Source organism: Lampris incognitus, chromosome 5 (assembly GCF_029633865.1).
Source record: "Lampris incognitus isolate fLamInc1 chromosome 5, fLamInc1.hap2, whole genome shotgun sequence".
Taxonomy (NCBI): domain Eukaryota; kingdom Metazoa; phylum Chordata; class Actinopteri; order Lampriformes; family Lampridae; genus Lampris; species Lampris incognitus.
The window spans coordinates 67,568,806-67,595,893 of NC_079215.1; the positions used below are offsets into that span (position 1 = coordinate 67,568,806).

At 46.8% G+C, this 27,088-nt stretch overlaps 1 protein-coding gene across 2 annotated transcripts in view; it reads left to right on the forward strand.

The window, feature by feature from the left end:
* The window catches only part of mark1 (MAP/microtubule affinity-regulating kinase 1), a 72,688-nt gene that overhangs the window by 18,301 nt on the left and 27,299 nt on the right, over window positions 1-27,088 (forward strand). For both annotated transcript variants that reach the window (XM_056281082.1, XM_056281083.1), the window contains exons 2-9: window positions 2,651-2,857; window positions 9,292-9,345; window positions 10,020-10,068; window positions 12,389-12,454; window positions 12,983-13,053; window positions 18,085-18,141; window positions 23,002-23,136; window positions 26,542-26,643. In XM_056281082.1, the coding sequence (XP_056137057.1) occupies window positions 2,651-2,857; window positions 9,292-9,345; window positions 10,020-10,068; window positions 12,389-12,454; window positions 12,983-13,053; window positions 18,085-18,141; window positions 23,002-23,136; window positions 26,542-26,643 (741 nt within the window). The remainder of the gene's footprint in view (window positions 1-2,650; window positions 2,858-9,291; window positions 9,346-10,019; window positions 10,069-12,388; window positions 12,455-12,982; window positions 13,054-18,084; window positions 18,142-23,001; window positions 23,137-26,541; window positions 26,644-27,088) is intronic.

Sequence of the window (27,088 nt, forward strand, 5' to 3'; positions counted from 1 at the left end):
AGGAAGGCTGGGAAGAGTGGGGTAATTGGCTGGATACAGTTGGGGAGAAAAGGGGGGGAGGAGAATGTATTGTGTAGCTACAGGGTGATTGGTTGTCTTGTGTTCATGGTGAATAGATGATCTCACAGCGGAGTGAGTCAGTCAGCTGAGCAACCGACAAGAAGAAGGAAACCATGAAAGACTTTATTTGAGAAGCTCACAGCGTCAGTTCAATTCAGTCCAATTCAATTTATTGTCATTAAAAACAATGTGCAGGAGGCACATGTTCAAAATGAAATGAGGGCTGTGGCTTCACCAGACATTCAGTGGGTAGCCAGGTTCAGGTGGGCAACAGCTTGTGGAAAGAAGCTGTTTTGAGCCTGGTAGTGCGGGCTCTGAGGCTCCTGTAGCACCTCCCAGAGCGCAGGGGGGAGAACAGTCCATGGTTGGGGTGGGTGGGATCTCTGCTGATGCTCAGACCCCTTCGAAGGCAGCGTTTGTGATAAATGTCTTTTATGGCTGGGAGCTGGGTATCGGTGATATGCTGGGCCGCCTTGACGATCCGCTGCAGAGCTTTCTGGTCTACTGAGGTACAGTTGCCGTACCACACTGAGATGTAGCTGGTCAGGATGCTCTCTATGCTGCAGTGGTAGAAGTTGGTGAGAATTTGGGGGGGTAGACGGGTGCTCCTCAGCCTTCTCAGGAAATACAGGCGTTGTTGGGCCTTTTTCACAAGGGCCTGGGTGTTTAATGTCCACGAAAGGTCCTCGCTGATATGGACTCCAAGGAATTTAAAGCTGGAGACACGCTCCACTTCCACCCCATTGATGTGTATGGGGGAGTGGCTGCAGCTTCTAGACCTCCTGAAGTCCACAATCAGCTTCTTTGTCTTCTGCACATTAAGGACAAGATTGTTGGTAGTACACCATGATGTGAGGTGCTCAATCTCGTCTCTGTAGGCCATCTCGTCATTGTTGGTGATACGGCCAATGACTGTGGTGTCATCTGCAAGCTTAACTATAACATTTGAAGGATAAGTTGGCAGGCAGCCGTGGGTAAAGAGGGAGAAAAGGAGGGGGCTCAGAACACAGCCTTGAGGGGCACCTATGCTGAGGGTCAGGGTGGAGGAGGAGTGGTCACCTAACCTAACAGACTGAAGTCTGTTGGTCAGGAAGTCCAGGATCCAGTTACAGAGGGAGGGGTTGAGGCCAAGGGAGAGGAGTGTGGTGGTTAGTTTGGTGGGGATGATAGTGTTGAAGGCAGAGCTGTAATCTATAAACAACATCCAGATGTATGTGTTGTTAAGTTCAAGGTGGGTCAGAGCAACGTGCAGGGCAGTGGCAATGGCATCCTCAGTAGACCTTTTGGGATGGTAGGTGAACTGATGTGGGTCGAATGTGGCGGGGATAATGTTTTTGATGTGAGCCAGAACCAGTCTCTCAAAGCACTTCATGGCAATGGGGGTGAGTGCTATGGGTCGGTAGTCATTCAGACATGTGGATGTTGGTTTCTTGGAGACAGGAATGATAGAGGTGGTCTTAAAGCATGCCGGGACTATGGATTGGGACAGTGAGAGGTTAAATATAGTTGTGAAGACCTCAGCCAGCTGGTCGCCACATTCCCGGAGGACCTGACCCGGTATGCCGTCCAGTCCGGCAGCCCTCCATGTGTTCACTCTCAGTTGTGACGGTTTCAACCAGCCATGGAAGTGATGAGCCAGCAAATTATAGAAAACACACACACACACACACACACACACACACACAGACTTTCAGTCCTTAATTACTTAGTGGAGGAGTAAGTAGTAGTTAGTAATATTGTCCAATACCAACTACCGATTTGATCCATTACTTTTACTGAACAGTGCAGACTTAGACCAGTAGTTTTGGGCAAAATAACAGATTGAATCAGGTTTTTTTCCCCCACCATTAAAGAAAGCCGAGCTTCTGTGTGCAATAAATAAATCAATAAATAAATAAATAAATCAATGCAGTAAATCAATGCAATTTGCTTTTAATTTATGACATGCTATTCATGGATTTTAGTCTTGGGTAAAAATCTTCAACACGATATTTCATTGTAGCCCGGCATCGATTCGGTATCTGATATCGGTGCATCCATAGTGTTGATGAAGACAGCAGCTGTAAAAGGAGCCTGTAGTCCCTATGTCGCCTCCGGCTTGGTTGGCCGTGTCTGTGGGTGGGAAGCCGGATGTGGGTATGTGTCTTGGTCGCTGCACTAGCGCCTCTTCTGGTGAGTCGAGACGCCTGTTCGGGGGGAAGGGGGAACTGGGGGGGATAGCATGATCCTATGTCCCCCTGGTGAAACTCCTCACTGGTCAGGTGAAAAGAAGCGGCTGGCGACTCCACATGTATTGGAGGAGACATGTGGTAGTCTGCAGCCCTCCCCGGATCAGCAGAGGGTGTGGAGCAGAGACCGGGACAGCTCAGAAGAGTGGGATAATTGGACGGGTATAACTGGGGAGAAAAAGGGGGGAAAATAAAAAAAGGATCCTGTCACCTACGTCATTTCTGGAGAGCTAGACTAGTTTGACTTTGTTCTCTTACATAAAAACTAAACAGCTCAAATCAAGATGATAGTCAGAAAAAGGGATGTCGATGAATTGATCCATCTGTTTGTTTAGATCCTACCATGTGTCTCTCTCTTCTAGCACATGTCTGGAGAAGGCCGAAGCCCCGAGGTGCTGGCACCGCCTGCCAAGTCAGCCAATCGCCACAGCCTGCCGCGCTGCCGCAACTCCGTGGCCTCCATCACTGACGAGCAACCACACGTCGGTAACTACCGCCTCCTCAAGACCATCGGCAAGGGAAACTTCGCCAAGGTCAAACTGGCTCGGCACACGCTGATTGGCCGAGAGGTGAGAACTGCCATTTTCACACTTAGCCAGTTTGGTAAAAGATACTGGTTTAGGTAGTTTGGTAAAAGATATTGGTTTAGGTAGTTTGCTAAAAGATACTGGTTTAGGTAGTTTGATAAATGATACTAGCTTGGGTAGTTTAGGTAGTTTAGTAAAAGATACTGGTTTAGGTAGTTTGGCAAAAGATACTAGTTTAGGTAGTTTGGCAAAAATACTGGTTTAGGTAGTTTGGTAAAAGATACTGGTTCAGGAAGTTTGGTAAACGATATTAGTTTAGATAGTTTAGTAAAAGCAACTGGTTTAGGGAGTTTGGTGAAAGATACTAGTTTAGGTAGTTTGGTAAATACTGCTTTAGGTAATTTGATAAATGTTACTAGTTGGGTAGTTCATGTAGTTTGGTAAAAGATACTAGTTTAGCTAGTTTGGTAAAATACTGCTTTAGGTAATTTGATAAATGATACTAGTTTGGGTAGTTCAGGTAGTTTGGTAAAAGATACCAGTTTAGGTAGTTTGGTAAAAGATACGGGTTTAAGTAGTTTGGTGAAAGATAGTGGTTTAGGTAGTTTGGTTAAAAAATACTGGTTTAGGTAATTTGATAAATGATATTAGTTTGGGTAGTTCAGGTAGTTTGGTAAAAGATACTGGTTCAGGTAGTTTGGTAAAAGATACTAGTTTAGGTAGTTTGGTAAAAGACACTGGTTCAGGGAGTTTGGTAAAAGATACTCGTCCAGGTAGTTTGGTAAAAGATACTGGTTCAGGGAGTTTGGTAAAAGATACTGGTTCAGGTAGTTTGGTAAATGATACTATTTTGGGTAATTCGGTAAAAGATACTAGTTCAGGTAGTTTGGTAAAAGATAGTGGTTCAAGTAGTTTGGTAATAGATACTGGTTCAGGTAGTTTGGTAAAAGATACTAGTTTAGGGAGTTTGGTAAAAGACACTGGTTCAGGGAGTTTGGTAAAAGACACTGGTTCAGGGAGTTTGGTAAAAGATACTTGTTCAGGGAGTTTGGTAAAAGATACTGGTTCAGGGAGTTTGGTAAAAGATACTAGTTTAGGTACTTTGGTAAGAGACACTGGTTCAGGTAGTTTAGTAAACGATACTAGTTCAGGGAGTTTGGTAAAAGATACTAGTTCAGGTAGTTTGGTAAAAGATACTAGTTCAGGTAGTTTGGTAAAAGACACTGGTTCAGGGAGTTTGGTAAAAGATACTAGTTCAGGTACTCTGGTAAAAGATACGGGTTCAGGTAGTTTGGTAAAAGACACTGGTTCAGGTAGTTTGGTAAAAGATACTGGTTCAGGGAGTTTGGTAAAAGATACTAGTTCAGGGAGTTTGGTAAAAGATACTGGTTCAGGGAGTTTGGTAAAAGACACTGGTTCAGGGAGTTTGGTAAAAGATACTTGTTCAGGGAGTTTGGTAAAAGATACTGGTTCAGGGAGTTTGGTAAAAGATACTAGTTTAGGTAGTTTGGTAAGAGACACTGGTTCAGGTAGTTTAGTAAACGATACTAGTTCAGGGAGTTTGGTAAAAGATACTAGTTCAGGTAGTTTGGTAAAAGATACTAGTTCAGGTAGTTTGGTAAAAGACACTGGTTCAGGGAGTTTGGTAAAAGATACTAGTTCAGGTACTCTGGTAAAAGATACTGGTTCAGGTAGTTTGGTAAAAGACACTGGTTCAGGTAGTTTGGTAAAAGATACTGGTTCAGGGAGTTTGGTAAAATATACTAGTTTAGGTAGTTTGGTAAGAGACACTGGTTCAGGTAGTTTAGTAAAAGATACTGGTTCAGGGAGTTTGGTAAAAGATACTAGTTTAGGTAGTTTGGTAAGAGACACTGGTTCAGGTAGTTTAGTAAAATATACTGGTTCAGGTAGTTTGGTAAAAGATACTAGTTTAGGTAGTTTGGTAAGAGACACTGGTTCAGGGAGTTTAGTAAAAGATACTAGTTCAGGTAGTTTGGTAAAATATACTAGTTTAAGTAGTTTGGTAAGAGACACTGGTTCAGGTAGTTTAGTAAAAGATACTAGTTCCGGTAGTTTGGTAAAAGATACTAGTTCAGGTGGTTTGGTAAAAGACACTGGTTCAGGGAGTTTGGTAAAAGACACTGGTTCAGGTAGTGTAGTAAAAGACACTGGTTCAGGGAGTTTGGTAAAAGACACTGGTTCAGGGAGAGTGGTAAAAGATACCTCTTCAGGGAGTTTGGTAAAAGACACTGGTTCAGGGAGTTTGGTAAAAGACACTGGTTCAGGGAGTTTAGTAAAAGACACTGGTTCAGGGAGTTTGGTAAAAGACACTGGTTCAGGGAGTTTGGTAAAAGACACTGGTTCAGGTAGTTTAGTAAAAGACACTGGTTCAGGGAGTTTGGTAAAAGATACCTGTTCAGGGAGTTTGGTAAAAGACACTGGTTCAGGGAGTTTGGTAAAAGACACTGGTTCAGGGAGTTTGGTAAAAGATACTAGTTCAGGTACTTTGGTAAAAGATACTGGTTCAGGGAGTTTGGTAAAAGACACTGTGTGGCTGAGATGGCACAAAAGATGGCACAAAAGATGGCATAAAATTACCGGCGCAATTTTATGACGTGCGGATAATGGCACTACGTCATCGCGCAAATCAGCGTGTCCACCTGGGTGTGGCGTTTACATCAATGCTGATCGGAGGTGGAGCCAGTAAATACCCGTGACTACTGCACAGTCATTTGACCTGGGAGTGAATGCCGATTGTACACTTTTACATCGACCACCAAAAGTGGGTGTTAGCGGATGTTAGCGGGTTTTTTTGGGCAGTGTGAAAGGTGCTTGATGCCATAAATTAGCTTGTTGTCGGAATTGTCTGTCTGTATAATGGGATGGGCAGTGTGACATCACACGGGATGTGATGTCATAATGGTACTATGTTATGAACCAGGACCAGCGGACAACCCTATTTCCCATAATCCTCTGTGTCTACAGGTGTCAGTTATTAACCTATAGTAACATACACTAGAATTTAGAGTCGTGAATTGAAATAGTGTTTTGTTTTTTACTGGATGACGTGGAAAATTCTAGATGTGGTTTTACTGGCTCCTGTCCTGAGCTGGTTAGACTTCACTACGTATCTAGTTAATCATGTGATCAATATCTGACATGGGTCATGACAGGGCTTCACTCATACTTCCTGATGCTAAAGGTTACACTTAGTCACAGTTAACAGATGTTTCCCATCCTGAATCCAACTTAAGGCTCTCATAGGTCAACAAGGACAGACACCTGCTTTACAAACCTTCAACCATCAGAAAAATTCAGAAGCACAGTAGCATCGCTTTGCTCTCATAGCTGGCCTGGTTTTAATTCTTGTTTATCTTTACAGTCAGAAAGAGTCAGCAGGTTTACAACCAGTCTGAGATGAACTGACCCGGCGGCGGCGGGATGATGAATAATTGATGGCATGGGCATCAGCGCTTGTAGAGCAGGGAGGCCCAGAAGATCAAACACAGCTTCCGTTCTTTTAGGGTCAATTATTGGAGAAGGGAAGAAATGGACTTCTGAGAGGCTGCAGTGTTCTTGGCAGATGATGGAGTGGAGGCTGTGGATCTTAAGTGTGTTTTTATTTGCATGTATGGTGACCCGAATGGGGTGAAAAAGAGGGAAGGATTAGAAACTTTGAGCATCTGAAAAACATCTGACTTTGTTCGCCCCAGTTTGGACTGTGGCTAATGTTAAATGTATGGTGCCCGACTTGGCCTGCCGTCATACCGCCATGAGAACCAAAGACGAACATTCGCTTGCGTTGACGGTGACTTTATTACTGCTTGGTGTGTTCAGATGAACCCGATGAATCACGGTGGATCAGAATGGGTTGTTGGGCTGATCAGCAGGGAAGTAAAGACAGAACAAGAGGAAGTAGCTTCACTACTTCCTCTTGTTCCCGTCACACTCTTCGGCTGGGTTTACACCATTTGTGGAGCGGCTGTGGAGTACAGTCTCTTTCCATTTGGCGCCAGTTTTGGCAGATTAGTGAGTTTAAATGGTCATGACCCTGGCACCTGATTTTGTACGAATCCCCCACAGGACGTTGGTTTCACGTTTCCCCCCTCTTCTCCTTCTGGGCTGTATTTCCTTTGTTGCCAATATCTGATTTAATAAAAGCAAAAACGGCTTGAAAGGATTTTGTTTTTTATTTGTTTGCACACCCACCATGGTTTGGGCATACAAACACCCACGTCCTCTAAACTGACCAACCTCCTAACAGCTCAGATGTTCCATCTCTATATCAGGAGCCCCTGAAGGAAAGAACAAATGGATTTTCCTTCTCATGTTACAGACGGCCCGTGCTGCAGATGACCCGCCTGTCCATCTATCTATAATCCTGCTATAAGTAGAAGGGAGCGTCCTGTGCTTCACCAAGCTGGCAGCTCTGCCCTCCACCCCTGTGCAGTGCCTGAGGTCCTGAGCGTCAGATAGAAAACACACAGGACCTCTTTCAAGCCCCAGTTAACGTGTCTCGCACTAGTTTATTCTCTGTGTGGAAAGTGTCTCAAAACAGCAGCAGGGAAAATGAGGGTTGTATCCAAAATTTGTCTCATAAATACAGATAAGTTGTGTTCATACATGAAAGTGTGTCTCCAGTAGGGCTGTGTATTGGTGAGAACCTGGTGATACGATACGTATCACGATACAGGGGCTACGATAGGTATCACGATACAGGGGCTATGATAGGTATCACGATACAAGGGTTACAATACAATATAGGGATTACGATAGGTATCACGATACAGGGGTTACGATAGGTATCATGATACAGGGGTTACAATACAATATGATACAATATAGGGGTTATGATAGGTATCACGATACAGGAGTAACGATACGATATGTATCACGATACAGGGGTTACAATACAATATGATACAATATAGGGGTTATGATACGTATCATGATACAGGGGCTACAATAGGTATCACGATACAAGGGGCTACGATAGGTATCACGATACAAGGGTTACAATACAATGATACAATATAGGGCTACGATAGGTATCACGATACAAGGGTTACAATACAATATGATACAATATAGGAGTTATGATAGGTATCACGATACAGTGGTTACAATACAATATGATACAATATAGGGGTTACGATAGGTATCACGATACAGGAGTAACGATACGTATCGCAATACAGGGGTACGATACGTATCACGATACGTGGTTGTGATACGATATGTATCACGATACAGGGGTACGATACGTATCACGATACATGCTTATGATTCAATGTATCATGATATATCACGATACTGTAAGAAAGGTGATATATTGTGACTTCATAGGCCTGTGTTCTTTGTGCTTATGCTACTTCCTGTCTCAGTTTACGTTGTTGGGCTGGAGTGGAAGAGTCACATGGCTGAAGATAGATGACAACACTGTTGTCGAGCGGTCGTGGGGTTACACACAACACTAAATGTTTGTCACCAACCTTTACATGTAAACAATTAAAAACGGATACAGTGGTTTTGAGAATTGATACAGTATCACAACAGGTAATATCGCCATACTCGAGTGTATCAGTACTCTCTTACACCCCCTGGTCTCCGGTGTACTTAATGGCGTCCGGCTGCTGTGCTCGTCATGACAATTCTGTCATTTGGAACTGGCACCTTTGAATAAATGCCTGGTCAAGCCTGCTCCAGAAAACTGATACTCTGACACGCGGGTTAAAATCCTTCGGTTGGACTCAAGCCCTTAACAGGTTGGATTTGAACACAAAACGAAAAGGGTTTTCTGTGTTGCTATTGCCTTCAGTTTTCATACCCTACGTAGGGCCTGTAGGTTGTGCGTAGGGTGTGAAGTTATTGTGATGAGATATAAACAGGATATTACCGCCTCGTTTGTAGAACACCAGGGTTATGTTGAAGTGATCGTTATCGTGACACCACCAGCTCTAACAAGGCCAGATGTTCTTTTTAACTGACTCTTTAAGGTGGCAGCCATTTTCCACAGGGTCCTGGAAAATGTGGAACTCTGCAGACCAGCTTAAAACGACAAAGTGGTGTGAATGTCCTCGATATGTTATTGAGGTCATTGAAAACTGCCAAGTTGGGTGAAAGAAATGGTCTTCTGAGCTGCTGAGATGAGACATCTGTCTTCATGTGTGTCTGTGTTGATGTGACGTCCATGTGTTGAGTCACACAGTCCATCTAGAGGCTGTTGAGACTTGCACTGGTAGTTCATACTGGATAATATGACCCTCTGTCAGCGACGCCTGGCATGGACATCCCAGACAAGGTCCTGGGACATGAGGGGGAGCGGGAGTCCTTCAGCGTTACATCGTCATGTGAGCTGGTTAAACGGTTCCTGTGTTTCTTTCTTGCTGTTGGAAAAAAAACAGCTTGAAGGAAAGTGAAATAAGTCCTGCAGGTCACCAAGGGGAGTCTAACATGTCCTGTTTCCCCTCCTCAAGGTTGCCGTCAAGATCATCGACAAGACGCAGCTGAACCCCACAAGTCTCCAGAAGGTAGGCCGTGACCTTTCCATCAGGTCAGATGTTGAAGTGGAGCCAGTCTCCTACAGCCTCTGACTTGGTGTCAAACTTGTTTCTGTGTATGGGCGTCTGGGTAGTGTAGCGGTCTATTCCGTTGCCTACCAAGACGGGATCCGTCTGCAGCCCTCCCCGGATCAGCAGAGGGGGTGGAGCAGTGACCGGGACAGCTCAGAAGAGCGGGGTAATTGGCCGGGTTCAATTGGAAAAGGGAGGGGAATCCAAAAAAAAACCAAAAACAAAACTTGTTTCTGTGTTGACGTCCGGTTCCGGTTGGGCTCCGGCAGCCGTCTGGACTGCACCCGTACTGACCCTGAACCAATCAGATACCTGAACCAATCAGATCTTTGTGCTATTTGCCAGCATCGACTCTAATTAATGAAAGGCTGAATTTACAGCAGGACAATATCATGGTTATTGAAGAGGTTTGTGGGTTTGATTCCTGCCGTTCTGTGCTGAGTTTGGTCATGTGGGTTTCAGTCCTGGGTGCTCTGGTTTCCTCCCACAAGTCCTTCAGATGTCTATTAGATGAACTCCGAGACCGGTCGAGTCCAGCCCAAACTGGTTTTGCTCGCTGCCGAATGAGATGTAAATGAAGTTGAGGAAGCGGTAGCGGAGGAGGTTAACGCAAGCTGTTTTCTCTGTCGCAGCTTTTTCGTGAAGTCAGCGTCATGAAGATCCTCAACCACCCCAACATCGGTGAGTCGCCTCCATCCAGCTGTCACTTGTGTGTGTTGTGGCTCAAACAAATCATTTCCACCGGCTGTGGTCGGACAAACTAGCTGGAGACCATTTTCAGTTTACTGTTTCAGTGGCAAAATGGCGTCCGGGTGGCGTGGCGGTCTATTCCGTTGCCCACCAACATGGGGATCGCCAGTTCAAATCCCTGTGTTGCCTCCATCTTGGTCAGGCGTCCCTACAGACACAATTGGCCGTGTCCACGGGTGGGGAGCCAGATGTGGGTGTGTGCCCTGGTCGCTGCACTAGCGCCTCCTCTGGTCGGTCGGAGTGCCTGTTCGGGGGGGGGGGACTGGGGGGAATAGCGTGATCCTCCCCCGCGCTACGTCCCCCTGGTGAAACTCCTCACTGTCAGGTGAAAAGAAGCGGCTGGTGATTCCACATGTATGGGAGGAGGCGTGTGGTAGTCTGCAGCCCTCCTGGATCAGCAGAGGGGGTGGAGCAGAGACCGAGACAGCTCAGAAGAGGGGGGTAATTGGCCAAGTACAACGGGGGGGGGGTAAATAAATATTCGGGTGGTAAGACCGTTTGCAGGGTGAGATGTTTTGTAAATGGCAGACATGAACACATGGAACTGGACTTCTGGAGCTGGACTTGGTACACAGTGTAAATAATTAGTATACACTGTTGTTTGGAACAGTAGCACGGATTACACCGTGTTGTGTAGGACAGCAGTATTAGTATAGCGTGCACCAGAGGACTGTAGTATTAGTACACATTGTTGTGTAGCTCAGTAGTGTAGCTTCCTCAGTTCGTGCCTTTCTGACTAGACCAAGCTAGTCTGACTGGCTTGGTCTAGTCAGAAAGGCACGAACTTGATTCAGTTCCTTTGGACTTCAACTTACTGTTTTTATATACATACTGTTTTTATATACATACTGTTTTTATATACATCTATATGTGTACATAGTAGTTAGGTGTTGATATTTACCTTGTTGCCTTTGTTTTAGCTGTATGTCTATTCTGAGCGAGTACATGGAGAACAATGGAGGAACCAGAGTCACATTCCTGGCACGTGTACATCTACACATACTTGTATGTGTAGATGTACACATACTAGGCCAAATAAAACTGATTCTGTAGAGGACAGTAGTATTAGTACACAGTGCAGTATAGTCAATATAGTATTAGTATATTAGCACACAATGCACGATAGGAGTGTAGTATGAGCGCACAGTGTGGTAAAGAACAGCCTGAAGAGATGGAGGTGAGAAGGTGGGGAGAGCCTGGAGAGCTGGAGGTGAGGAGAGCCTGGAGAGGTGGAGTTGAGGGGAGCCTGGAGAGGTGGAGGTGAGGAGAGCCTGGAGAGGTGGAGGTGAGGGGAGCCTGGCGAGGTGGAGGTGAGGGGAGCCTGGAGAGGTGGAGGTATGCACTGGAGAGAAGAGGAATGAAAGTCAATAGCAGCAAGACAGAATACCTATGCGTGAATGAGAGGGAGGACAGTAGAATGATGAGGATGCAAGGAGTAGAGGTGATGAAGGTGTATGAGTTTAAATACTTGGGGTCAATTGTCCAAAGTAAGGGGGAATGCAGAAGAGAGGTGAAGAAGAGAGTGCAGGCAGGGTGGAGTGGGTGGAGAAGAGTGTCAGGAGTGATGTGTGACAGAAGGGTATCAGCAAGAGTTAAAGGGAAGGTTTACAAGATGGTATTGAGACCAGCTATGTTATATGGTGTGGAGACAGTAGCACTGATGAAAAGACAGGAGGAGGAGCTGGAGGTGGCAGAGGTGAAGATGAGGAGATTTTCACTGGGAGTGATGAAGAAGGACAGAATTAGGAAGGAGTATATTAGAGGGACAGCTCAGGTTGGACGGTTTGGAGACAAAGCAAGAGAGGCAAGATGGAGATGGTGTGGACATGTGTGGAGGAGAGATGTTGGGTATACTGGGAGAAGGATGCTGAATATGGAGCTGCCAGGGAAGAGGAGAAGAGGAAGGCCAAAGAGGAGGTTTATGGAGGTGGTGAGGGAGGACATGCAGGTGGCTGGTGTGACAGAGGAAGATGCAGAGGACAGGAAGAGATGGAAACGGATGATCCGCTGTGGCGCCCCCTAACGGGAGCAGCCGAAAGTAGTAGTAGTAGTAGCAGTAGTAGTAGCAGTAGCAGTAGCACAGTAGTAGTAGTAGTAGCAGTAGCAGTAGCAGTAGTAGTAGTAGCAGTAGTAGTAGTAGTAGCAGCAGTAGTAGTAGTAGCAGTAGTAGTAGCAGTAGTAGTAGTATTACACAGTTAAATGACTTGGTGCAGCTGAACGTGTTGTGTGCTTGATGTGTTTTGTCTTGCAGTGAAACTGTTTGAGGTGATTGAGACAGAGAAGACGCTCTACCTGATCATGGAGTACGCCAGCGGAGGTAAAAACAAACTTGTGCATGTGAACTGCGCCGGTTTCCGACTCTGTTGAAGGAGTCTCAGTCTCGCTTCGTCTACGTTCAACCGGTCCTGCTGCTTGGCTCCGCTGCAGACAAGACGTGCTTTTGAAAAAAGTCGTTCTAACTGTAGGAAATGACAAGAGGGAAGGCGTTGTCTAGCCATGTAGTACTAATGCATGAGGAACAGAGCCCTGACACAGTACTACTACAGGACAGATGCAGTACAGTAGATACATGGAGTGTACAGTGCTAGACAAAAGACTATCTCTCTTTTGTAGTGTAAATTGACTGCATCACGGTTACTGTGGTTACTCAACCAAGACGACACTCCCTGCCTTGACCTCCTATTATCTGTTTACCTATCTGTCTGGTGACCTGTCTATCTGCCTCCCTGTCTGGCTGTCTTCCTGCACGTGTACCTGCCTGCCTGTCTACATGCCTTTTTATCCGTCTTTCTTTCTGCCTGTTTGTATTGCCATCTATCTGAATGTCTGCCTGTATGTCTCTCAGGTGAAGTCTTTGACTACCTTGTTGCCCATGGACGGATGAAGGAGAAGGAGGCACGAGCCAAGTTCAGACAGGTTAGCATGTGTGTGTGTGTGTGTGTGTGTATTGTCTCCTTGTCGTGGTGGAGAAGCTTGCCGAGCAATGCCGTCTGGAGCTATGCTCCTGGTAGGGTCACCCATGGTGGTAAGGTCAAGGGGGAGGCCCCTGATAAGGAGCAATCCAACCAAGACCTCAACAGTGGAACAGGCGGAGGATGATGGCTGACTTTAGGGAACCACCACAATGGCTGGGAAGGTGGATGAAGGCTGCAGCAGAAATGGGCCGCCAGTCATCTTGGACTCCATGCCACTGGATCCTGACCCAGATCTGTCAAGGCCGTGTGGTGGCTGTCTGTGCACCGGTCTCCCCACGTTAAATAAAGTCACACACAGGCGTCCTCCATAAAGGGACTTTTGATTTTTGATTTTCTTGATTATGTGGATTTTGATATACTTTATTATATCATATACTGCCATACTCCACATACATATACTGCCATACTCCACCTCATTGGCAAAGAGCTGCCACGGGGGATCCCAATCCTATACAGAACTGACAGCAGGCTCTTCAACCTTAATAGGTTCAAGGCCAACGGCAAAGTCTGCAACACCACCATCATGGTGCTTCAGTAAGCAGACAACGCCTTCGCAGCACACTCCGCAGAAGACCTCCAGAACATTCAGAATGCCTTTGCCAAGGCATACAGAGCCCTGCGTCTAGCATTAAACATCAAGAAGACCCCGGTCCACCCAACCAGCCATCTTACCCAGCCCACCATAAAAGTGGACAACAAAATTCTTGAAAAGGTTGATCACTTCCCCTACCTCGGCAGCCTTCTCTCATCAAAAGCTGACATCGACTCTGAGATGAACCATTGCTTGAGCTGTGCCACTGTGCCGCAGAGAAAAAGCGACAGCACTGCAAGGAGAGAGAGAGAAAAAGGCCTCACCACCACCACCAACAACCACCACCACCACCACTTTCCCCTGTCCACACTGCACCAAAGTATGTGGATCACCGATTGGCTTCTACAGTCCTCTGAAGACCCACAAGTAGGCAACTCAACAGAGAGGACAGTCATACTTGCTTCAAGTATGACTTCTTAACATGTTGGAACCAGGCCTCTAACTTCTCTCTGGGACTGGAGGAAGGTTGTGGTTGTTAACATGTTGGAACCAGGCCTCTAACTTATCTCTGGGACTGGAGGAAGGTTGTGGTTATCAACATGTTGGAACCAGGCCTCTAACTTATATCTGGGACTGGAGGAAGGTTGTGGTTATCAACATGTTGCAATCAGGCCTCTAACTTGTCTCTGGGACTGGAGGAAGGTTGTGGTTGTTAACATGTTGGAACCAGGCCTCTAACTTATCTCTGGGACTGAAGGAAGGTTGTGGTTGTTAACATGTTGGAACCAGGCCTCTAACTTATCTCTGGGACTGGAGGAAGGTTGTGGTTATCAACATGTTGGAACCAGGCCTCTAACTTATCTCTGGGACTGAAGGAAGGTTGTGGTTGTTAACATGTTGGAACCAGGCCTCTAACTTATCTCTGGGACTGGAGGAAGGTTGTGGTTGTTAACATGTTGGAACCAGGCCTCTAACTTATCTCTGGGACTGGAGGAAGGTTGTGGTTATCAACATGTTGGAATCAGGCCTCTAACTTATCTCTGGGACTGGAGGAAGGTTGTGGTTGTTAACATGTTGGAATCAGGCCTCTAACTTATCTCTGGGACTGGAGGAAGGTTGTGGTTGTTAACATGTTGGAATCAGGCCTCTAACTTATCTCTGGGACTGGAGGAAGGTTGTGGTTGTTAACATGTTGGAATCAGGCCTCTAACTTATCTCTGGGACTGGAGGAAGGTTGTGGTTGTTAAGATGTTGGAACCAGGCCTCTGACTTATCTCTGGGACTGGAGGAAGGTTGTGGTTTTTAACATGTTGGAATCAGGCCTCTAACTTATCTCTGGGACTGGAGGAAGGTTGTGGTTGTTAACATGTTGGAACCAGGCCTCTAACTTATCTCTGGGACTGGAGGAAGGTTGTGGTTATCACCATGTTGGAACCAGGCCTCTAACTTGTCTCTGGGACTGGAGGAAGGTTGTGGTTGTTAACATGTTGGAACCAGGCCTCTAACTTATCTCTGGGACTGGAGGAAGGTTGTGGTTGTTAAGATGTTGGAACCAGGCCTCTAACTTATCTCTGGGACAGGAGGAAGGTTGTGGTTGTTAAGATGTTGGAATCAGGCCTCTAACTTATCTCTGGGACTGGAGGAAGGTTGTGGTTGTTAAGATGTTGGAATCAGGCCTCTAACTTATCTCTGGGACTGGAGGAAGGTTGTGGTTGTTAACATGTTGGAATCAGGCCTCTAACTTATCTCTGGGACAGGAGGAGGGTTGTGGTTATCAACATGTTGCAATCAGGCCTCTAACTTCTCTCTGGGACTGGAGGAAGGTTGTGGTTGTTAACATGTTGGAACCAGGCCTCTAACTTGTCTCTGGGACTGGAGGAAGGTTGTGGTAGGAAGGTTGTGGTTGTTAACATGTTGGAACCAGGCCTCTAACTTATCTCTGGGACTGGAGGAAGGTTGTGGTTATCAACATGTTGCAATCAGGCCTCTAACTTGTCTCTGGGACTGGAGGAAGGTTGTGGTTGTTAACATGTTGGAACCAGGCCTCTAACTTATCTCTGGGACTGGAGGAAGGTTGTGGTTATCAACATGTTGGAACCAGGCCTCTAACTTATCTCTGGGACTGGAGGAAGGTTGTGGTTGTTAACATGTTGGAACCAGGCCTCTAACTTATCTCTGGGACTGGAGGAAGGTTGTGGTTGTTAATATGTTGGAACCAGGCCTCTAACTTATCTCTGGGACTGGAGGAAGGTTGTGGTTGTTAACATGTTGGAACCAGGCCTCTAACTTATCTCTGGGACTGGAGGAAGGTTGTGGTTATCAACATGTTGCAATCAGGCCTCTAACTTATCTCTGGGACTGGAGGAAGGTTGTGGTTGTTAACATGTTGGAACCAGGCCTCTAACTTATCCCTGGGACTGGAGGAAGGTTGTGGTTGTTAACATGTTTGAACCAGGCCTCTAACTTATCTCTGGGACTGGAGGAAGGTTGTGGTTGTTAACATGTTGGAAACAGGCCTCTAACTTATCCCTGGGACTGGAGGAAGGTTGTGGTTGTTAACATGTTGGAACCAGGCCTCTAACTTATCTCTGGGACTGGAGGAAGGTTGTGGTTGTTAACATGTTGGAACCAGGCCTCTAACTTATCCCTGGGACTGGAGGAAGGTTGTGGTTGTTAACATGTTTGAACCAGGCCTCTAACTTATCTCTGGGACTGGAGGAAGGTTGTGGTTGTTAACATGTTGGAAACAGGCCTCTAACTTATCTCTGGGACTGGAGGAAGGTTGTGGTTATCAACATGTTGCAATCAGGCCTGTAACTTATCTCTGGGGCAGCGATTCCATTAGATTTATCCATCAGTAGTACTTTGGTCTCCTATCTGCTGGGAATACACACTAATTTATTGGCCCACGTTAGCATAACCGCTGATATAACTGTGGGTTCATATAATTTACCATTAGCATAGCAGCTAACAGGACCATTCAAGTTCATGAGCTTGTGGTGGAGCATTGATGCTGGGGAATGAAAGCATCAATAATGGAGTCACTAACCTGAAAAGACAGGGCCTTAAATAAATGTAAAATGAGTAAAAAATAAACTGAACTGTGGTCGTCTGGGTAGCATAGCAGTCTGTTCTGTGGCCTAACAACACAGGGATCGGCGGTTCGAATCCCCATGTTGCCTCTGGCTTGGTCGGGTGTCCCTACAGACACAATTGGCTGTGTCTGCGGGAAGGAAGCTGGATGTGGGTATGTGTCCTGGTCGCTGCACTAGCGCCCTCTCTGGTCGGTCGGGGCGCCTGTTCAGGAGGGAGGGGGAACTGGGGGGAATAGCATGATCCTCCCACGTGCTACGTCCCCCTGGTGAAACTCCCGACTGTCAGGTGAAAAGAGGCGGATGGTGACTCCACATGTATGGGAGGAGGCATGTGGTAGTCTGCAGCCCTCCTGGATCAGCAGAGGGGGTGGAGCAGAGACCAGGATGGCTCGGAAGAGTGGGGTAATTGGACAGGTACAATTGGGGAGAAAAAGGGGGGAAATCAAAATGATAATAATAATACCAATAATAATTACTTAATTGAACATCACATATTAAAACACAGACTTTTAATATGTTGGGTTAATCTCTAGTCTTGTATTTTCTCATTTATGTGTAGTTATGCAGCCGTTTTCTCGGTTGAGATGATCATTTTTTTCCCAGTTTTCCCGTATCCTAACTATCCGTTTTCTCGGTTGAGATGCTAATTTTCCCCCAGTTTTCCCGTATCCTAACTCTGTTTTCTCAATTGAGATGATAATTTTTTCCCCAGTTTTCCCGTATCCTAACTATCCGTTTTCTCGGTTGAGATGATAATTTTTTCCCCAGTTTTCCCATATCCTAACTATCTGTTTTCTCTGTTGAGATGATCATTTTTTCCCCAGTTTTCCCGTATCCTAACTATCAGTTTTCTCGGTTGAGATGATCATTTTTTTCCCAGTTTTCCCGTATCCTAACTATCTGTTTTCTCTGTTGAGATGATAATTTTTTCCCCAGTTTTCCCGTATCCTAACTATAAGTTTTCTCGGTTGAGATGATCATTTTTTCCCCAGTTTTCCCGTATCCTAACTATCTTTTTTCTCGGTTGAGATGATCATTTTTTCCCAGTTTTCCCGTATCCTAACTATCTGTTTTCTCGGTTGAGATGATAATTTTTTTCCCAGTTTTCCCGTATCCTAACTATCAGTTTCCTCGGTTGAGATGATCATTTTTTCCCAGTTTTCCCGTATCCTAACTATCTGTTTTCTCGGTTGAGATGAAAATTTTTTTCCCAGTTTTCCGGTATCCTAACTATCAGTTTTCTCGGTTTAGATGATAATTTTTTCAGGCGATGTTGTTTTTGCTGACGTTGTGGTTGGCGGGTTGTGATTTGGGATGTCATGCCGATCTCTTCCTCTTTTGTCAGATTGTGTCAGCGGTGCAGTATTGTCACCAGAAGAGGATCGTCCACCGAGATCTCAAGGTAAACACACACACACACACACACACACACACATGTCAGGTGAACTGGAGACCGACCCACCTATAGGCAATAAACCTGTGATGTCCTCCAACCCCCATGACCTTAACTGGATTAGCAGAAATGCATGATGGATGGATGGATAGAAGGATGGATGGATGGATGTTAATGGTAGCAGGCAAAGCATCTTATTGGCTGACAACGTCCCTACCAACACAGCGGTTGGGGAAGAGGAGAAGTCCCACATCAAACAGGCCCTGGTTAAGTGTGGTGATCCTAACTGGGTGTTTGTCAAAGCCAGGAAGACGCCCAAACAGTGGACCAGCCAATCAGAGAAAGGAGAAGGACAACAGCTGCCTAAGAGTAAACCAGTGGTGATTCTGTATGTGGTGGGAATGTCAGAACAGCTGAGAGGCGTATTTTCCAAACACTGCGTCTCAGTTGCTTTCAAACCCCAAAACACACTGCACCAGAAGCTGGTCCACCCCAAGGGTCAGGTCCCCCCCAAGGATCAGGTCCCCCCCAAGGATCAGGTCCCGCGGCACAAACAGAGCAACGTAGTGTAGCTGTTAAGTGCCGGGAGGGTTGCTGGGACTTGGCATGAAACGGGCTTGTACTGTCTCATAAAGAATTTATGACTCACTGGATTATTTTGCTCCTTGTTTGTTGAGCACTTTCCCTACCGTTGAGTGTTTCATTAAACAAAGTTATTTATATACATATGTAGTATGTATGTGTATGTGTGTGTATGTATATATATACACACATACACACACACATACACATACACACTTACTTACTTAATGTTGTCTGTCGTGTCCGATGATGACAATCCTGCCTCTGTCACTTGTGAGTCTTCTCATGGCTGTAAAGCCCAATCCGCCATCCACACTGTCTGCCACAGACAGAACAGGTGAGGTCACTGACTGGGGGTGTAGGTGTGGTACTGACTGGGGGTGTAGGTGTGGTACTGACTGGGGGTGTAGGTGTGGTACTGGGGGTGTAGGAGCACTGACTGGGGGTGTAGGTGTGGTACTGACTGGGGGTGTAGGTGTGGTACTGACTGGGGGTGTAGGTATACTGACTGGGGGTGTAGGTATACTGACTGGGGGTGTAGGTGTGGTACTGACTGGGGATGTAGGTGTGCTGACTGGGGGTGTAGGTGTGGTACTGGCTTCATGTCTCTTCAGACGTCTTCTGGTCTGTCGATCACCGCGGTCCTTCTCGAGGTTTTGCACCCCTTGTTGACAGAGCTGCTGCCAGATGGAGTGTTGGGCGGCATTGTCTTCCAGCTGGCTCGGGTTCAGGCCGCACTTCTTTATGATGGTCTTCAGCTGGTCTTTGTACCGTTTTTTCTGGCCCCCTGCCAAGCGGCAGCCGAGATGTAGCTGGCCATACAGCACTTTACATGGTAAGCGCTCCTTTGGCATCTTGATGACGTGACCGAGCCAGCAAAGTTGGTGCTGGGTGACGGTAGCCTCCATGCTGATGCAGTTGGTCTTGCGGAGTATTTCAGTATGGGGCACTCGGTCACGCCAGGTTCTCCTCAGGATGCACTGTAGGCATCTGATGTGGAAGGCCTCAAGCATCCTGAGGTGGTGGCTGTACAGGGTCCACGCCTCACAGCTGTAGAGGAGAGTTGTGATGACAACTGCCAAGTAGACAGATATTTTGGTGTGGAGGTTGAGGTCTTTGTTTTGAAAGACCCTTCTCCTAAGTCTGCCAAAAGAGGATGACGCTTGTTTAATCCGGTTTTGCATCTCCCTGTCGATGCTGCAGTCGTCAGAGAGGAAGCTGCCCAGGTATTTGAAGGATTCAGAGAGGAAGCTGCCCAGGTATTTGAAGGATTCCACTGTTGCGAGTGGTTTGTCGGAGATGGTGAAGGTTGGTGAATGAGATGGAGGAGTAGATGCCCACTGGCATACTACTTCAGTCTTTGAATGAGTGCAGTCCTCCGCTGAGGTCTTTCGGCATTAACGTCCAGCAGAGTTCTTATGTTCCATGTTGCCAGTTTAAAGGGATTATTTTCTTTTGTTTATTTCGACCGCAGAGTGGAATGTCCCGACAGGTGCGGTAGCCTATCCAGGATGTTTTGAGTGGGCAATGTTTAGGCCACCTTTTCTAGGCCCCTCCCCAGTTGGGGTGAGCAGCGTGGCTCCTAAATAGGGCTGCTCAGACACACAGGGGTCTGCCGAGAGCAGCTGCCACTCAAGCCCAGCTGCTGGCGACCATGGATAGCCCTGTGCCGCTGGCGTGCAGGGGTCTGATTAGGAGCTTCCAGTGCCTTCATACCTGCTCCCGTCACCAGACACCCCATCGCCGCCAGACTTTGATCCATATTCCGGTTGCCGGTCTCACCGAGGCAGAGGTGGATACCTGCGCAAAGAGATTATTTACAGTGCCGCTGGGGGTGCGCATGTCCTAGCAGCACTTCTTCACTGTGAGAGGGTGGGATCCGGTGGCAAGGGGGGCCCAAGACGACCAGCACTCTTCCACAGCTGCAGGAGGCTGCCGGAGCTCCAGTCTGTCAGAGGACCGCCTATCGTGCACCGCCATGCACGTTGCTTTTCTCTCAGGGTGTGCTCCCCTAGCCTTTGTCGTCCTACACTTACCCACAAGGCAGTGGGACAGTGGTTGGTCAATGCCAGGGCGTGTCCACTTCACATGGGCCTGCACATTAGACCTCTGGGGACCACTGTAGCTCTGAGATCCCCTACAGTAGGGGACACACACACACACACACACATATAAAAAAAATGTACACACACACACAAATAGACACACATTTGCAGCACAATCAACATATGGATAATGTGTGCGTAAATGTAAAAACAAGTGTAATATGTGTTACACTAGATAAACAGTCTGTGTATCGCACTAACCCGAGTCAGCATCGTCTATGGCACATGCCAAATGTACAGGTGTTATTCCACAGTTTCAGGATATTATTGCAACCTTAGAGCTGGTTAACAGAGTTCAGTTGATTAATGGCACTTGGGTAGAAACTGCTCAGAAGTCTGGAAGTACAGGTCTTGAAAGACCTATAGCGCCTCCCAGAGGGCAGCAGAGTGAAAAGGTGGTTGCCGGGGTGAGATGAGTCCTTGATTATGTTTGTGGTCTGACGTAGGCAGCAGGATCTGTATATGTCCTCTAGTGAATGAAGGTAGCTGTGTGCCAATGGTTTCTGAGCTGACTTCCTCCCTCTCTGCAGGGCTTTCTATCAGCCACAGTGCAGCTGCACACCACACTAAGATGCCATAGGTGAGGATGCTCTCTATGGAGCAGTAATAGGAGGGCACCAGCAGCGGCTGGGACACATTAGCTCTCCTCAGTGTCTGGAGAAAGTAAAGCCACTGCTGTGCCTACTACGTCACTAGGGAAGTTGTGTTGACAGTCCATGTGAGGTCCTGGGAGATGTGTGTGCCAAGGAATTTGAAGCTGGTCACCCTCTCCACCATGTCACCTCCGATGTATCAGGGAACAAGTTCCTCTTCCTGTTTCCTAAAGTTGATGATGATCTCCTTTGTTTTGGAGGTGTTGAGTGACTATTGAGTGACTTTATTTATTACTGTGATGTTTAGAAGAAGAAAAGTGAAGTTGGATGGTTGTGATCTAGAAGGCTTTTGCAAGGAAGAGTGAGAAAATACTGCCAAGTCAAGATGTGCCTAGCTGAGAGACTCTCACCCAAAAAGACTGAGTTATTGTTAGTGTAGGGGTGTGCACACTTATGCAGCCAGGTTATTGTAAGTTTTTCTTAATTGTTTTCCCTGAAAAGGTTTTACTTTGTTTTTAGCTTGAATTTTGTAGGTTGCGATTTCCCGTTAAAGGTGGAAAAAGTTCTGATACGATTTATCTTAGTTTAATTTTTTTTATATCACAAATACCTGCCAGGGGTGTGTAGACTTTTATATCCTCTGTAGTTTATATCTAAACCGTTGAGGTTTAGTGTAGGTTGGACTTGTTGAGATCTAGTGTAAGTTGGAACCATTGAGGTTTAGTGTAGGTTGGAACTGTTGAGGTCTAGTGTAAGTTGGAACTGTCGAGGTCTAGTGTAGGTTGGAACCGTTGAGGTCTAGTGTAGGTTGGAACCGTTGAGGTTTAGTGTAGGTTGGAACTGTTGAGGTCTAGTGCAGGTTGGAACCGTTGAGGTCTAGTGTAGGTTGGAACCGTTGAGGTTTAGTGTAGGTTTAGTGTAGGTTGGAACCGTTGAGGTCTAATGTAGGTTGGAACCGTTGAGGTTTAGTGTAGGTTGGAACCGTTGAGGTCTAGTGTAGGTTGGAACCGTTGAGGTTTAGTGTAGGTTGGAACTGTTGAGGTCTAGTGTAGGTTGGAACCGTTGAGTTTAGTGTAGGTTGGAACCGTTGAGGTTTAGTGTAGGTTGGAACCGTTGAGGTTTAGTGTAGGTTGGAACTGTTGAGGTCTAGTGTAGGTTGGAACCGTTGAGGTTTAGTGTAGGTTGGAACTGTTGAGGTCTAATGTAGGTTGGAACCGTTGAGGTTTAGTGTAGGTTGGAACTGTTGAGGTCTAATGTAGGTTGGAACCGTTGAGGTTTAGTGTAGGTTGGAACTATTGAGGTCTAGTGTAGGTTGGAACCGTTGAGGTCTAGTGTAGGTTGGAACTGTTGAGGTTTAGTGTAGGTTGGAACCGTTGAGGTTTAGTGTAGGTTGGAACCGTTGAGGTTTAGTGTAGGTTGGAACTGTTGCGGTCTAGTGTAGGTTGGAACTGTTGAGGTCTAGTGTAGGTTGGAACTGTTGAGGTCGAGTGTAGGTTGGAACTGTTGAGGTTTAGTGTAGGTTGGAACTGTTGAGGTCGAGGTCTGGGGCTGGAGAAGGATGACTGACCGTCGGTGTGTTTCCCACCCAGGCAGAGAATCTACTGCTGGACTCTGAGATGAACATCAAGATTGCAGACTTCGGCTTCAGTAATGAATTCACTGTCGGCACCAAACTGGACACCTTCTGTGGTTCCCCCCCCTACGCTGCACCTGAACTCTTCCAGGTACCCACACAATATAAATACACACACGCACACGTAAATACACATATAGATACATACACACCAGTGGCGGCGGGTGACTCAAAAAATTGAGGACAGGAGGAAAACCAACCCACAGCATCATGTTATTTCACATTAGTTGGCTACTTTCTTATGTTCTTATCTCTGCTTTCTTATGTTCAACGAAATTTTAAGCAGTAAAGCAATGGTTCACAACATCCGCTCTGTGCATAACTGTTGTCCACTGACTTCGGGTTTCTACTGCAGCGGTCATGCCAGTGTCCTGTTTGTTGGCGTGTGCTATTGACAAGGGCATATTTTTCGCGATGGCTGAAAGATTTAGCATGGATAAATGTCAACCACATGCACACAACTGTCAACACACTTTCACCTGCACCTACCAGCAAACAGGTGAAAAGTTTCAAGTTGCACATATTGTTGCCAACAAACAGGAAACTGGTATGACCGCTGCAGTAGAAACCGGAAGTCAGTGGACTACAGATATGCACAGAGGCCATTAGCAGTCTTGATCTTCACCTTTGCTGTGTAATCCACCCTGTGGAATGGTTGTGCAACAAGTTGTTCTTCCCCATCCCACGCAGTGCGTCTGCCTCCATGCCTCTCTGTGACCCCTCACTCACGCTGCTGGTAATCGCCTCGTTAGCAGTAGCAGCAGCACTCTCTCCAGCTCCATTTTCACCATTAGCTTACAGTCTTTCAGGGCTGCTACAGCAAGCTAACTGTTGTGTTGGCTAATGCAAGTAGCTAGCTCCTGCTTGATAAAAAAAAAGGGGGGGAGGGGGCGTAAATCTGAAAAAAAGGAAATTTGGACTGTTGAAAAGGCCTTAATAAAATGTATTTTCTTTATTTTTGTGTTTAAAAGTAGTTTGCAATTTGCACGTTATATTTCTTTGCTAATATGCTACTGTGCCCAGATAGCAGACACATTTGGGCCTAATCTGGGGCACTTTTGGTACTTACGGCTCAGTTACGGCACTGGCAACTTGTGTGGGCCAGACGTGGCCCAAATGTCATAAGCCGGGCCTGACTTGGGTTACGGCAAGTGTTGTGTGGGCCAGACATGGCCCAAATGTAATGAACCGGGCTTGACTTGGGTTACAGCACATACTTTGTGGTCCAAATGTGGCCCAAGTGTGGCTGAGTTGAGGCAGCCACACTCACCCTGAGTCAACGCCGTCATTCAAGGTGGAATGTGGGCCGTAAGATAACTGCAGATGTGGGCCATATTCGGGCCAAAGTTTCCTTGCTATCTGGGTAGGAATCTGTCATATTACCGACAGTTCATCACGTTCATGTACAGTGGTATACTTTCAGTGGTAGAGAACTGAAGATGAAACTTGGAAATTGTCATTGGACCAACGTGATGTCAGCATTGTATTCTGGTTGGTGATTGGTTGGGAAAGACGTCCTCTGTTGGAGCATCACTTTACATATTTTGGCCAATAACAGATTAGCATGAAAAAATAAAGTACATTAAATTGATATAAGAGAGCCCACCCTAAGGACGACAGCAGGAGCTCCTCCCCTGCCCTCCATCACATCACACAGACTACCCTCCCCCCTCTAGCCTGCCGGTGACGCTGATGAAGGAGTTTAGTCAAAATTTCAATAATGGATTTTTCTGAAGAAGAGAGAAATTTATTTTAAACATGATACTGAGGTTTGGTAAGGTTTATTTCAACAAATTACCCTTTATATATATATATATTTATTTTTTTTTATCTCCATCTTGCCTCTGAAACATAGAGGAGGAGCCACCTCATCTGTCTCTGTGGACCAGCCTCCTCTGACAGACACACACACTTAAACACTTGTTGGAACGCAGAGCAGCAAAACAAACTGATGTACCCTGAATGGGGTTTAAGAGCAGGCCAGTATAGATCATAAACTGTAATTAAAGGGCGTCCGGGTAGCATGGTGGTCTATTCTGTTGCCTATCAACATGGGAATCGCCAGTTCGAATCCCCATGTTACCTCCGGCTTGGTCGTGCGTCCCTACAGACACAATTGGCCGTGTCTGCGGGTGGGAAGCCGGATGTGGATATGTGTCCTTGTCGCTGCACTAGCGCCTCCTCTGGTCGGTCGGTCGGGGGGGGGGGGCTTTTTTTTTCCTAGGATGAATCCGGAAAGTTCTCGCCCTCGGGCGCTAGGATTGGCCAGATCTGCCTGTCGGTCAACTTTCCGGATTCATCCCAGGAAAAAAATATTCGCTTACCGTACACACAGTTAAGTTGGCACAGTTAGCTTGGTTGCAAACGTGGCTAATGGCTAACAGTTAGCTAGAAAACGTGGCTAGGGTTAGGGTGCGTGATTTTTTTTCGTACCTGTTTTCCCGGGAGCGTTATTATTTTTCCCACCTGGATTCCAGGAATACCCGCCCCTACTCTATCTTTGATTGGCTAACCCTATCCCTAACCCCACCCTAACCCTAAACTTAACCAACCTAACCAACGGAGGCAACGAGTCCTAGCCAATCAGAGGCAGAGTTCCCAGAAAACGGGTACGAAAAAAAATCACACGGTTAGCGTTGTTGCACATTTGCATCGGTCTTGACTGACAGGCAGATCTGGCCAATCCTAGCGCCTGAGGGCGGTAACCTTCCGGATTCATCCTAGGAAAAAAATATTCGCCTCGGGGGAATAGCGTGATTCTCCCACGCGCTACGTCCCCCCTGGTGAAACTCCTCACTCTCAGGTGAAAAGAAGTGGCTGGTGACTCCACATGTGTGGGAGGAGGCATGTGGTAGTCTGCGGCCCTCCCTGGATCAGCAGAGGGGGCGGAGCAGAGACCGGGATGGCTCGGAAGAGTGGGGTAATTGGCCGGGTACAGTTGGGGAGAAAAAGGGGGAGAAACTCTAATCAAACATCACCTGAACTTTGAGAGGAGCCTCCAAACCTTTTACTGAAATCAGAGTAGTGTGGAAATTGCAGGGAAGTAGAGACGGACTCTCACTGACTACCCGAACGCGTGTGTCATTTATTCTTCCGTACAAAATCACCATCTCCACAACATGGCGCTGCTCCAACCAACCTAGTCCTCACTCCACCCTCTCAACCCAGAAACCCTTTCTTAAAGGGCCCGCGTCTACCAGTTGTGGTGAATTGTGCCCCTATAGTGCGCTACGGTAGTATGATCACACACATGGTAATATTGTATCATTTTACTAATAGACCATAAAATGGCCTTAAAAACGTTACAGCTGAAAATAACCTGAACTCTTGACTAAAGAAACTGAAAGGACATGAAGAAGCCGCCAGTTAAATGTGGAGGAAGTGAAGCTGTGAGTGTTTGCTGGCTGCTGGATGAGAGACGGAGCCTGTCGGCTTTCTAGTTTTGGCGTCGCCGCCGGCATCATGTGATTTTGTGCTGTGGCTCTGATTGGTTCAGGGGAAGAAGTACGACGGACCCGAAGTGGACGTCTGGAGTCTGGGAGTCATTCTGTACACGCTGGTCAGCGGATCACTGCCTTTTGATGGACAGAACCTCAAGGTAAGAGAGAAACAAGAGAGAGAGACTGATGGGAGAGAGAGAGAGAGACTGACGGGGGGAGAGAGAGAGACTGACGGGGGGGGGAGAGACTGATGGGGAGAGAGAGAGAGAGACTGATGGGGGGAGAGAGAGAGACTGACGGGGAGAGAGAGAGAGACTGATGGGAGAGAGAGAGAGAGACTGACGGGGGGAGAGAGACTGACGGGAGAGAGAGAGAGAGACTGACGGGGAGAGAGACACTGATGGGGGGAGAGAGAGAGACTGACGGGGGGAGAGAGAGAGACTGATGGGAGAGAGAGAGAGAGACTGACGGGGGGAGAGAGAGAGACTGATGGGAGAGAGAGAGAGAGACTGATGGGGAGGGAGAGAGAGAGACTGATGGGAGAGAGAGAGAGAGAGAGAGACTGACGGGGAGAGAGAGACTGATGGGGAGGGAGAGAGACTG